Source organism: Coregonus clupeaformis, chromosome 20, assembly GCF_020615455.1.
Source record: "Coregonus clupeaformis isolate EN_2021a chromosome 20, ASM2061545v1, whole genome shotgun sequence".
In the NCBI taxonomy this organism is placed as follows: Eukaryota; Metazoa; Chordata; class Actinopteri; order Salmoniformes; family Salmonidae; genus Coregonus; species Coregonus clupeaformis.
In genome coordinates, this window is record NC_059211.1 from 39,500,400 (window position 1) to 39,515,031 (window position 14,632).

At 40.7% G+C, this 14,632-nt stretch overlaps 1 protein-coding gene across 4 annotated transcripts in view; it reads right to left on the bottom strand.

The window, feature by feature from the left end:
- nlgn1 (neuroligin 1) overlaps window positions 1-14,632 on the bottom strand; it is a 280,512-nt gene that overhangs the window by 12,022 nt on the left and 253,858 nt on the right. For 3 of the 4 annotated variants that reach the window (XM_041839271.1, XM_041839275.1, XM_041839274.1), the window contains one exon: window positions 81-293. In XM_041839271.1, the coding sequence (XP_041695205.1) occupies window positions 81-293 (213 nt within the window). The remainder of the gene's footprint in view (window positions 1-80; window positions 294-14,632) is intronic. The other variant, XM_041839273.1, reaches the window with a different exon arrangement.

The following is a 14,632-nucleotide window of genomic DNA, read 5'->3' on the forward strand; positions in this document are numbered from 1 at the left end:
CACATCAACTCAAACCACACAGTAATGAAGGTGGCATGCAACACCGAAAATTTTCAAAAGTTGCAACCTCTGCATTATACCTTTGGTTGAATTGCTCCAACGGTTACCTTCAGAATAATGGGACAGGGTCAGGAGGTTGACACAGGAGGCGCCAGCCCCTGATCCAAAAACAGTTATTCGTAAAGGGTCACCACCAAAAAAAGCAATATTCTCGCTAGTCCAGCGCAGAGCTTGGATCAGATCAAGGAGTCCGTAGTTTCCCTTGGAAGCTTGGTCCCCTGTGCTTAAGAAACCTGGAAGACAGAGAGAACAAAACAGAGAACAGATCAATAACCTGGGCTGTCTTGGAGGTATGAACACAGAGCTACCAAAGATTTTTATAACTAACCCAAGATAGACCACAGCCTGTCGTTTCCAATGGGAGCAAATTAATCATAGTGGGTAGAACAAGCAAGGAGGTGGGCAGAGCCAAGCACGAGCTAGCGAGAGCCTATTGGCGTGTTCTAGCATGTATTTGCATATTTCGGTTAGGGAACGCCTACTCTGTGAAGTGTGCGTGTAAAATAACTCCATTTTCCCTTGCACTCCTTCTAAACAACGCCATTTTTAAAAACTTTGGCAAAGGGTAAAGTCTACAAAACTTAGTCCACTCTGTTCATAACAGATTCTAGTGTTGGAAACAGAAAACTGTATTGAGATCAAATGTTTAATCGATGAGAAAATTAGCAGAAAATCTGCCAAATTCCTTCTCGCTCCATCTTCTCCCACTGCCAGCCACTGGGCTTCCTCTCACCACCATATGTGACCCGTTTCAGGAATCTAGGCATATGTCGCACGTCACTACTTCACAGGAGAGGCATTTATATAATATAATATAATATGCCATTTAGCAGACGCTTTTATCCAAAGCGACTTACAGTCATGCGTGCATACATTTTTTTTTTGTGTATGGGTGGTCCCGGGGATCGAACCCACTACCTTGGCGTTACAAGCGCCGTGCTCTACCAGCTGAGCTACAGAGAACCACGCATTTGAATGTCAATTTGTTTATTATTATTTTTTTATGCGTTTTTTGGCAGACATGCCTTCTGGAACATGTGAACTTTCATGTGCCTTAATAAAAAACTTGTATTCCATCCGTAAATACGAATAAAAATGTTAAATTACGAGCCTAGTTGGTTTAGCCTCGGAAAAAGACAGGAACCTTCCCGCTAGCCATGATTGGCTGAGATAATGGATGGGCTGGACATGCCGGGAGATGAGTTTAGATTGGTCTGCCATGTAGCATGCGTCTGTCTATAATGTCAGCTGCTCAGTATGTGTTGATAATCCTTTCTACCAAGGCTTTTTGAAAGATACATTACCCATCGAGAACTACAAGTGTTTCTACTTTTTTAAATAACATTGATGCCCTGAATTTTGCAGGCGCTATTGACAGATCAGTTGGAAAAAGTTGTGAAGTGCTACTTTCTGCACACGCCACGGTCAGTGTGAACCGGAGTGACTTGAAACAATGCTGGCCAAACAAGATGAGCTTCAAACAAAACTGAGTTAAATGGTTCTAGTCTGCTGTGAAGCATTAATTCGTGTATACGGGTAAGAGTCTAGCTACATTTTCAGATGTTATAAGTTTCTAATTTTGTCAGAAAGTCATTTTCATTGCAAGTTAAAGCATACTGTTAGCTAGCTAACTAACATCTAACCTAGTTGGTTAGCTTTAGCTACCTGCAGATTCATACTACAACTATGACAATCAGTTTGTATTGGTAGTAGTATGAGTTGAGATTATTCCGGTTCATTGTTTAGCTAGCTAGCTAAATGTCTAAACAAAAGACCACTGCGCCAGATGATTACATGAACCATGAATTTAGCCAGGTGTGTCTGAGGGTGATTATGGCCATCTATTGTATTTCATGAACATGTGTACATGTCTAGACAATAGTGACCCATCCACTTAGCTAGATGTGGCTGGGGGGTGGTTATAACATTTATTTCACATGACTCATCAATTTAGACAAGTGTGTCTGGGTAAGCGTCATCTAATAATTATCTGGACACTTTCTGGTTTTGATATTGCTATTATGCAAATATACAAGTAACCATTTCACTGTACCGTTTACACCTTCTGTATCCTGTGCATGTGACAAATAAACATAAGATTTTATTTGATATAGTGTGTGTTTACCAGAGACGGTAATGTGAAGAACAACATGACCTGCACCAAAGTCAGATTAGGATATAGGCAAAGGAGATTGTAGGCTACTACTTTTACCACTTTTAGTCTTGAAATCTTTGGATGTTTACTACACTACTCACTCTGTTCAGAACATGGCCTCACATGTGAATCCTTAAAGAGATGGGTGAGGCTTAAGAGGGTGTGAACGATGCTGAATGGGTGTAGACAAAAAAGAGCTCTCCAGTAGGTGTACCAAAAGTGAGGTTACAAGTTTATCAACTTTCAAAGCAGAATGACTTACCCATTGTTCCTCAACTGCAGTGTTTGATATACAATTTTCTAGGTCTGAGTCTCTACTTTTATCCAATGTAAAAAAACATAATTTCAAATTTTGCTACATAGGACAGAATTCAGGTGGTGGGTCACATATTTGGTGAGTGGAAACGCCAACCGGATGATTCACATTTACACATCCGGTAAAATATCTGTCTCATTGTTCTATCTGTGGTGCTACGGTTCATTCCTATGCAAACACTGATTATATCTCTGCATATTTTACAGAAGTTTATAATGTAGTCAAAACTTTGCAAGAAACTCCATGTAAAGTTAATGAGAGAGAAAGCTCTATTTGATATGTATTTTTAAGGTATTTCATAGTGTTTGATGATTAAACGTCTTATTGAGTCTACCTGGAAATGACTCACAACAGACTCTTTAGGCACAGCAAAGTTTTACATGCAAAACCAACAAGCTTGTGCATTTAATACTTTTAGCAATAAAACAGGAGTTATTATTCCAAAGAGTCAACTTAGGGGACGCTACGCTAAATATAATTATGGAAATCCAATTGTATTTATTTTATTTTATTTTATTTCACCTTTATTTAACCAGGTAAGCCAGTTGAGAACAAGTTCTCATTTACAACTGTGACCTGGCCAAAATAAAGCAAAGCAGTGCAATAAAAACAACAACAACAGTCAACAGTCAATAACACAATAACACAATAGCAACAGTTTTGAGGAACACAGATATAAATCCATACCACATAAAAAATACACTATGGATAAAATAATCAAATGTAGTCATGTAAAGATAACATAATATGCAGGCTGTCTCAGCTGCAGACCTGCAAACGGAAACTCTTTAAGAATGTCTCATTTTGAGTCATACCATGTCATATAGGCCTACAGCATTAAGTATGAACTGTATGTTACCATAGAAACACATCAAAGTTGTAGAAAATCATCAAAGCTTTCCAAAAATAATGTGATTTATATTTCTGAAGACATAGCTAGTTAGTTACATAATGTATCATATATGATGCTCTAGCTTGATCAAAAAATTGGAGAATTGCTTGCTGTCACATCAAGATCCCACACTATTGCCCCGACACTGTTATAGTAAAAATGTTATGTATGCTATATGAATGCAAGATTTGGTTCTGGGTGCCGAGATTAGTAGCAAAAGAAACACAGAAGCCTAACACCAGTTAGTAACTTCTAGTTAGTTATGTTGTATGACTTCAACAAGTCCTCTGAGTGTTGTGATAGCAGCAAGGCCCTGATCAATTAAAGGGAGTATCATCATTCTTCTCTGCTGTCTCATTCTGGGCCTATCCCACATGGTTCTGTCCAATTAGGGACTTGTAACACTGAAGATCAATGTGTACCCATATACACTACCAGTCAAAAGTTTTAGAACACCTACTCATTCAAGGGTTTTCCTTGATTTTTTACTATTTTCTACATTGTAGAATAATAGTGAAGACATCAAAACTATGAAATAACACATATGGAATCATGTAGTAACCAAAAAAGTGATTATTCAAATAGCCACCCTTTGCCTTGATGAAAGCTTAGCACACTCTTGGCATTCTCTCAACCAGTTTCACCTGGAATGCTCCCACATATGCTGAGCACTTGTTGGCTGCTTTTCCTTCACGCTGCAGTCCAACTCATCCCAAACATTTTACATTACATTTTAGTCATTTAGCAGACGCTCTTATCCAGAGCAACTTACAGTTAGTGAGTGCATACATTTTTTTTTTTCATACCCCCGTGGGAATCGAACCCGCAACCCTGGCGTTGCAAACGCCATGCTCTACCAACTGAGCTACATCCATGCCGGCCATTCCCTCCCCTACCCTAGACGACGCTGGGCCAATTGTGCGCCGCCCCATGGGTCTCCCGGTCACGGCCGGCTACGACAGAGCCTGGATTCGAACCAGGATCTCTAGTGGCACAGCTAGCACTGCGATGCAGTGCCTTAGACCACTGCGCCACTCGGGAGGTTAAACCATCTCAATTTGGTTGAGGTCATGGGATTGTGGAGGCCAGGTCATCTGATGCAGCACTCCATCACTCTCCTTCTTGGGTCATTGTCCTGTTGAAAAACAAATGATTGTCCAACTTAGCCCAAACCAGATGGGATGGCGTATCGCTGCAGAATGCCTCCTCCTCCATGCTTTACGGTGGGAAATACACATGCGGAGATCATCCGTTCACCCACACCGCGTCTCACAAAGACACAGTGATTGGAACCAAAAATCTCAAATTTGGACTCCAGATCAAAGGACACATTTCCACCGGTCTAATGTCCATTGCTCAGTTTCTTGGCCCAAGCAAGTCTCTTCTTCTTATTGGTGTCCTTTGCAGCAATTCGACCATGAAGGCCTGATCCACGCAGTCTCCTCTGAACAGTTGATGTTGAGATGTGTCTGTAACTTGAACTCTGTGAAGCATTTATTTGGACTGCAATTTCTGAGGCTGGTAACTCTAATGAACTTATCCTCTGCAGCAGAGGTAACTCTGGGTCTTCCATATCTGTGGTGGTCCTCATGAGAGATAGTTTCATCATAGTGCTTGATGGTTTTTGCGACTGCACTTGAATAAACTTTCAAAGTTCTTTACATTTTCCGTATTGACTGACCTTCATGTCTTAAAGTAATGATGGACTGTCATTTCTCTTTGCTTATTTGAGCTGTTCTTGCCATTATATGGACTTGGTCTTTTACCAAATAGGGCTATCTTCTGTATACCCCCCCACCCACCCACCTACCTTGTCACAACACAACTGATTGGCTCAAACGCATTAAGAAGGAAAAAAATTGCACAAGGGCACACCTGTTAATTGAAATGCATTCATTTATAATTCATTTACATTTTAGTCATTTAGCAGACTCTCTCATCCAGAGCGACTTACAGGAGCAGTTAGGGTTAAGTGCCTTGCTCAAGGGCACATCGGCAGATTTTTCACCTAGTCGGCTCGGGGATTAGAACCAGTGACCTTTCGGGTACTGGCACAACGCTCTTAACCACTAAGCTACCTGCCGCCCGCATTCCAGGTGACCAAGAGTGTGCAAAGCTGTCATCAAGGCAAAGGGTGGCTATTTGAACAATCTGAAATATAATATAGATTTTGATTTGTTTAACACTTTTTTGGTTACTACATGATTCCATATGTGTTATTTCATAGTTTTGATGTCTTCACTATTATTCTACAATGTAGAAAATAGTAAAAATAGAGAAAAACCCTTGAATGAGTAGGTGTTCTAAAACTATAAATAAAAGATGGCATCTGTGAAATATATCCGATTAAGTCCATGAATCCCAAAAGAGCAACAGTGGAGCCATTTAATGGCAGTCCTATTCCTTTATTGTCTGTTTTCCATGCTAAAAGGTCCATCACCTTGGGAGTGCTTTCCACTATAACGCTGATAAATTTTTCCTTTACTGGCTCATTTTCAATTCACTTCTTTCTCTTTCTTATAGAGCTGTATGTTGCTCACCATCGCCTATAGAACTATGCAGGGTCAACCTAGGTTTTACCAAATAGATCAATTCAACAGACACACAAAGTATCAAAATGCGATCTCTGGCTCAGAACCTTTCGCTCCTGCAAAATGCACATCCGAAGCATTGAGACCTGCAGTCTGGCAGACTTCTTAATTTACTTTTTCCCATCCATTCAAAGCCTAATCTTCTGGAAGCAACAACAATCTACAAGAGCGTGTTTAATTTATTCAATTTAGCTGGGCTGGGATGTGGGGGTGAATCAAAAAGGCATGGCTTGAAAATGAATAGCAATCAAACGGTGGGTCTGGCCACTGCTGGGGCCTGCTGGTGAATCAGACTAAACAGACATGTATCTACATGCACCAGTGTCAACAGGGAACATAACACACTCAATGAAAAAGAGCAAGGCCCCCAGTTAAGTGAACAGTACAGAGTTGTGAATGAAGCGGACTGACACCAGCTCACTTCAGGCATATGGTGTACATAGTCTAAGATCAGGGAGCAAGCTGTGTCTAGAGATACTTACTGGGGTAGAAAGTGGGCTAAAGCAGCGATACCATATCCTCTCCTTGGTGAAATCACAAAGAAAGTATGTGCCATGGAACATTTTGCAAGGTGAGGTGAACACAAGTAATCTTGAAGCTATGGTACAGTGAAAGATCTCTGAAGGCTTGAGGAGTGATACAGATGGATTTGTGTCTATGTTGCTCTCTGGTCTAACATTGGGTGAGAGACCTAAAGAGGACTTTGGGAACTGTGCTTTGTGAATGAATAAGGTAAGGTAAACAGATCAGAGTGAGGGAGTCTGAATTCAATGCTCCATGTTTGAATCTCTGGGGAGGAAATTGATCTACAATTTGCACAATGTTGAATTGTGTGTTTGTCATTTTAAAGTACAAAACATTTTTACAAACATGGAGTATAGGATTCAGCGTCATGCCATCCCTCTTTGTTCCCTATATGGTGTGTTTTCCTTTACTATATGGGATGTGTCACAATGTGTCTGGGGTCGGCTTAAGTCATATTATCACAACCGAACCAAGAGAAAAGGCAGATGGAAAAATGGTTTACTTGAAATGCCGCTTTCTGCACAGATATATTTTTCACAGTTATGCTCTATAGCCTCTAATCCTCTCCCCTGTCTTATGAATGCCAAATGTGAGAAAATAAATCACACAAAAGACCACTTAACATTTATTACATTCACAACCAATGGCAGAGAGTACCAAAAACTACTGGGAAAGAGCCATAAACAGAAGCAAAGTAATATGAAAAGAAAATAACAGTTCACGGGTCCATCTCTTGGTAAGGGGTGTCTGCCTTCCCTCTAATTGCCATATCTAGAGTTTGTGTAAAATACTAAAGGCTTTTATTATGGAACCTGCAGGATTATCGCAAACCACGTCAGGCCAAACAAACATTCTGACTGAGGAAAGAGACCTCTATCTATCTAATGACACATTGCACACCTCAATAAAAGATCAGCAGAAAGGCGTGGGTCTAAGTGTCATATACTTTAATCATTGCCTCTCTGAACACCAGCAAAAAGCAAAGACGTTGAATTGATCTCCATTTCAGATGGATAGTCGGAGGGAAAGAAAGGGCATAGATGAGGAAGAGAGAAAAGCAAAATACGATCCCTGATGTGATGAAAAAGCTGTTTGAGACATTATTTCCCAGTCCTTTCAAGGTGTGGAGATAGAGTGGGGCATGTGCTTGGAATGATATATTCTGATGTTTGGCACCCTTGGCATTACAAAAAGAAACATTGCCCAAATGTCTTGGTGCTGTATTTGCTCATCCAACCTCTTTTTCACACAATGCCTGGAAAAAATGAACCCCTCAGAAACATTTGCTACAGAATATTTACAGTGCTAGAGCAGCAACACATTCATATCTGCCTTCTCCATACGCTAGTACTGGCATGGAGGCAACCAAGGAGCACACTGATAAAACACAATGCATTCTTTACTTTAAACACAATGCACTCTTTACTTTAAAGCTGAACACAGGGGTTAGTTGGAATTCAGTAGGTGGTGGAATTCTCCACCAAATTGATTCCTTTTCCATGATGATGGTTTTCATTACCAGTTATCTATTCACTTCCCTAATCTTGAAGGAGATTCTCTACTTTTGAAGACAGATGAGATCATAGTGCCTCATGTGGTTGGTGGTTAAACTACGCTGCAATATCCCCAGTATCTATACAAAGGAATCCCCCCATTCCCCCGTCCCCCCGTCCCCCCTCCTCTGTACTCCCTTCCCTCCCTCAGCCCTCTCCAGCTCCCCAGGTACCTGGCCGGTGTGACTGCTGGCTATTACACAGAGGTTAACAACAGCAAGCGTTCTCATTATCTTGCCGGGATGTGACTTGACAGTCCTATTTATGACTTAAATTCCTTGAAATGAATGAATGTAAGACCGAAACTGCTGCCCCAGGCGAAATACACAGACACTACAATTCCAATCTCCTCAATGCGCCTTCAAAATAGAGAAAACAACAACAGAATTTCAACACTGCAATTTCCCTCAAAATACTTTCACACAATTGTTTTATCTTCTTATTTTTCTAAAAAAAATTCTCTCTGAATGCCCGTTGGGAAGATAGTGGGGCTAGTGTTTGACTGAATATGAATGGAAATATATATTTTTAATAACATATAAAGGGTTTGATATTCACAGGCAAAATGGATTCAGTACGTGGATATAGTATATTAGCATATGAAAAAAGCCATTCCAAATGCAGTCCAAACACAAGCAGCAGTTGAATTATCTTTCTAGGGTAAATGAGAGTGATGAAAGTTAAATGTACATTTCAATAATGGGGAAGATAACATAGCACCTACAGTCAGGATGCTGCATTATTCTGCATACATTAGCCATGTCATATCCCATTTCAGTAGACAGTGTGTGTGAAATTAACTTGGGCGAACCCTACTGTTTGCTAATGTGAATGAACACACCACATAACTCCATGCTGAGGCTTTGCTGTATATCGCTCTAAAAGCTTCATATTTCAATAAATGTACAGTATCTGGAAAGAAACAGCTAGACAGGTTCAGATGTTTGAAGAAAATGTATTCCACATAGTATCAGAGTTCTATTCTCTCAGCCAGGTATAAATGTATTTATATTCAGTATATGTGTGTAAGGTTGTGGTTGGTGGAGTTTGGGTTTGGGTGGATCAGCGATACTCTAATTATATTCAGTCCCAGTTGAGGTGCACAGGGGAGAGGGGAGTCTAATGAAAGCTAATGCAAACACTTGCACTGCACTTATTCTACTTGGCTAACTTTGTTTAATGGATACACAGGATCCACCGGAATGGAAAACAGAAAACAGAGGCGCTTGGGTAATCCTGCATAGACTTTAGTTGTACAGAATCAATGTGCTCTTCTACCTTAGACAAGGATCAACTGAGGGACTAATGGACTAATGCAACAATGGATCAATATTTCATTCTATCAGTCTAGTTTTCCACAACAACCAGAATCAATGGGTAGGTATTTCATACTGCATATGTGACTAGTTTCAGGAAACTAGGCGTATGTCGCGGGTCACTACTTCATAGGAGAGCCATTTGAACGTAAAGCTTTTTTAAAAATCAAAATACGTTTTTTGGCAGAAATGCTTTCTGGAACATGTGAACTTTCATGTTCCTTAATAACAAACTTGTATGCCATCTGTAAATACAAATAAAAGTGTTAAATTACGAGCCTAGTTGGTTTAGCCACAGAAAAAGACAGCAACCTTCCCACTAGCCATGATTGGCTGAGATAATGAGTGGGCTGGACATGCCGAGAGAGGAGTTCGGATTGGTCTGCCATATAGAACGCTTCTGTCTATTTGAGCTGGTCAGTATGTGTAGGTAATCCTGTCTAACGCAGCTTTTTTTTAATGTATGGAGTAGTAGAGCTGCATAAGTGTTGCTCTCCACTTTCTGGAGGACCGAGTTTTGAAATCAGTCTTAATGCTACAGCATACAATGACATTCTAGAGGATTCTGTGCTTCCAACTTTGTGGCAACAGTTTGGGGAAGGCGCTTTCCTGTTTCAGCATGACAATGCCCCCTTGCACAAAGTGAGGTCCATACAGAAATGGTTTGTCGAGATCGGTGTGGAAGAACTTGACTGGCCTGCACATAGCCCTGACCTTAACCCAATCGAACACCTTTGGGATGAATTGGAACGCCGACTGCGAGCCAGGCCTAATCGCCCAACATCAGTGCCTGACCTCACTAATGCGCTTGTGGCTGAATAGAAGCAAGTCCCCACAGCAACGTTCTAACATCTAGTGGAAAACCTTCCCAGAAGAGTGGAGGCTGTTATAGCAGCAAAGGGGGGACCAACTCCATATCAATGCCCATGATTTTGGAATGAGATGTTCGACGAGCAGGTGTCCACATACTTTTGGTAATATAGTGTATCTTTCAATTACTGTAAATATTTTATGGTAAATGCTGTATGTTGCTCCTGCGAGAGAGGACATATTTCAATTGGCAATATTATATCTGACATCCATTTACAATGTACCTTCAGTTAAAGGATAGAAAACACCCATGCTGTACTAACATGGCAACTTCTCTCTCCCCGTGTTAGTCGCTAGCGCAAATAAAATTACTCTGTCAGCATCACATGAAATAATGTACGAATGTCTTGGTATGCATAAACACGTGTTAATTTGTGTTCAGCCCCCTCCAATCCTTAAACAAAGCCCTCACTAAGGCCATCGACTCAGTCTTGTTACTGAGTGTTTCGAGCTGCTGAACTGAATCCATGGGATGGTAAGTAGTGCAGTGTGTTAGACAGCTAGGGCCCAGTCATTCTAGGCTGAATACAGCACAGCGGCATTGATGAGAGATGTAATGACAGCTTTGCTTTTGAACAGTGTGTGATTAAGCTGTTTCACAGGCCACGGAGGCATTGTTTATTTTGCCTATAATTAGTAGGTCTAGACTTGATTCAAATTCATGGCTAGAGAGTGGAAATAAAAGATGCCCCACTTTACAGGGCCTTAAAGGGAAGTATTCAATTTGTTTAAAGCTGCTCCCATTTCTGGTGTATTGTTATAGCTCCTGCTGCAGTTATTACAGGAGAAGTGATGTCATCAGGGAGAGACAATGCATTTGTTATGTAACTCATTGTGACTTGTGACTCAGCTAAATCACAAGCTTACCAATGAATAGACATTGCCGGGAGGTCTCGCTTTGTACTCAGTTTTAATATACCATTTGTGACTCGTTTCAGGAAACTAGGCGTAGTTCACGCGTCAATACTTTACAGGAGAGCCGTTTGAACATAAACCATTTTTAAAAATCAAAATGCGTTTTTTGGCAGAAATGCCTTCTGGGACATGTGCTTTAATAACAAACTTCTATTTCATCTGTAAATACAATTGTTAAATTACGAGCCTAGTTGGTCTAGCCAAGGAAAAAGACAGGAACCTTCCCGCTAGCCATGATTGGCTGAGATAATAGATGGGCTGGACATGCGGAGAGATGAGTTCGGATTGGTCTGCCATGTAGCATGCTTCAGTCTATAACATATGTGTAGGTAATCCTTTCTCGCACTACTATTTTGAAAGATATCACGAATAACTGTTGCTAAAGTGTTGCTAATGCTCTCCACTTTCTGGAGGACAGAGTTTTGAAATCAGTGGAATGCCTGGTGGAAGCATGATAGCTAAGGAGATGGTGAAAATTCTGGCGTTTGATTGCAAATAATGTGGAGGGAGTCAAAAAGAGAACACACAGAAGAAGGCTGTTGTATAAAACACCTGTCTCCGGATTACATCTTCAAACTAAGGGCAACCATGGCATCCATGACAGAGAGGGAGAAGTGTTCATCTATGTATACGGGTAAGAGAGTCTAGCTAGCTACATTTTCAGATATTATACGTTTCTAATTTTGTCAGAAAGTCATTTTCATTGCAAGTTAAAGCGTACTGTTTGCTAGCTAGCTAACATTAGCTGGCTAGCTCGCTAGCTAACGTTACGTGTATGATCTGTGTAGTAATATTATTTGTATCTCAGAGACATTTGCATTGCTAATTATAGCCTAACGTTAGCTAGCTAGCTAATATTGAACCTAGATAGTTGGTTAGCTTTAGATACCAGCAGATTCGTGCAGGGTAGTAACATTATGAGTTGGGATGATGGTACATTGTTTAACTAGCTAGCTAGCTACATGTCTAAACAAAAGACTCTATGCAAATAACCATTTCACTGTACCGTTTACAACTTCTGTAGCCTGTGCATGTGACAAATAAACTTTGAGTGTGTGTTTACCAGAGACGGTAATGTGAAGAAAAACATTACCTTTACCAAAGTCAAATTAGGATATAAAGTAAGTTAGGCCAACGAGAGAGTGTCCAAGTTCTAAAATTCTCCGGTAGAATGCCCTGCTTTTATTTCGTCACACTCACAACCGTAAGCTTTTTTCTGTAATTAGCTCACCATTCACTTCTAAATAATTATCTTGTTGTGAGTTTATTTTCCTGTAATAACGAATACAAATGAGCTAAAGTTAAGACTTTGTCAGCTATATGATATGGTCATTATTTGAACTGGCTAGCCAGCTAACTTAACTTTAGCTAGCTAGCTAACAAGCTAGAAACTAACCAAAAGATTGTTTGGAAAGTTGCTTTTAGTTGCCTGGTTTGCTAGATTGACATATACTAAATTCATTTTTAAACAGATGGGTTTATTGGTGTTAAAATACACCAGTTATGCTATTTTGGACCACCAGGCTGCTAATGACATGCAGCCTGTCGTTTTTGTGTTTATACTTTTTCATAATGACAACAACAAGTTTGATGTCGGACGACAATAAAATGTTCATGATGTCACTGCGACAACTGTCTACAGACATGTCGATAGACGTAGTATGGGTGGGGCTAAGGCTTAAGATGGTGTGAACGATGCTGAATGGATGTAGACAAAGAAGAGCTCTCCAGTAGGTCTACCAAAACATTCAAGGGCCATTTTCTCAAAAGTGGGGTCACAAGTTTATCAACTATCAAAGCAGAATGTCTTTCCCATTGTTCCTCAACTGTAGTGTATGATATACCATTTTCTAGCTCTGAGTCTCTACTTTTATCCAATTTAAAAAACACAATTTCAAATGTTGGTAAATAAGACCGAATCGAGCCGGTCGGTCATATTTGTAAAGTACAACAGTATATATACAACAGTATCTACAGTATGTGTTTAACTTTGTATGTTACAAATAAAATATAATAATTTGTTAATTTTCCAACTTCAAACTGTATCGACATACAGTCGTGGTCAAAGGTTTTGAGAATGACACAAATACTAATTTTCACAAAGTCTGCTGCCTCAGTTTTGATGATGGCAATTTGCATATACTCCAGAATGTCATGAAGAGTGATCAGATGAATTGCAATTAATTGCAAAGTCCCTCTGTGCCATGAAAATGAACTTAATCCCAAAAAAACATTTCCACTGCATTTCAGCCCTGCCACAAAAGGACCAGCTGCCATCACGTCAGTGATTCTCTCGTTAACACAGGTGAGAGTGTTGACGAGGCTGGAGATCACTCTGTCATGCTGATTGAGTTAGAATAACAGACTGGAAGCTTTAAAAGGAGGGTGGTGCTTGAAATCATTGTCCTTCCTCTGTTAACCATGGTTACCTGCAAGGAAACACGTGCCGTCATCATTGCTTTGCACAAAAAGGGCTTCACAGGCAAGGATATTGCTGCTAGTAAGATTGCACCTAAATTAACCATTTATCGGATCATCAAGAACTTCAAGGAGAGCGGTTCAATTGTTGTGAAGAAGGCGTCAGTGCGCCCAAGAAAGTCCAGCAAGCGCCAGGACCGTCTCCTAAAGTTGATTCAGCTGCGGGATCGGGGCACCACCAGTGCAGAGCTTGCTCAGGAATGGCAGCAGGCAGGTGTGAGTGCATCTGCACACACAGTGAGGCGAAGACTTTTGGAGGATGGCCTGGTGTCAAGAAGGGCAGCAAAGAAGCCACTTCTATCCAGGAAAAACATCAGGGACAGACTGATATTCTGCAAAAGGTACAGGGATTGGACTGCTGAGGACTGGGGTAAAGTCATTTTCTCTGATGAATCCCCTTTCCGATTGTTTGGGGCATCCGGAAAACACCTTGTCTGGAGAAGACAAGGTGAGCGCTACCATCAGTCCTGTGTCATGCCAACAGTAAAGCATCCTGAGACCATTCATGTGTGGGGTTGCTTCTCAGCCAAGGGAGTGAGCTCACTCACAATTTTGCCTAAGAACACAGCCATGAATAAAGAATGGTACCAACACATCCGCCGAGAGAAACTTCTCCCAACCATCCAAGAACAGTTTGGTGATGACCAATGCCTTTTCCAGCATGATGGAGCACCTTGCCATAAGGCCAAAGTGATAACTAAGTGGCTCGGGGAACAAAACATCGAAATTTTGGGTCCATGAACAGGAAACTCCAAAGACCTTTGACACCTTTGACACTTATGGAATGCTTGTAATTATACTTCAGTATACCATAGTAACATCTGACAAAAATATATCATAACACTGAAGCAGCGAACTTTGTGAAGACCAATACTTGTGTCATTCTCAAAACTTTTGACCACGACTGTACAATGAGGACTATTATTATGTCTTAGTGGTACACAGGTAGCAAAGACGTGGT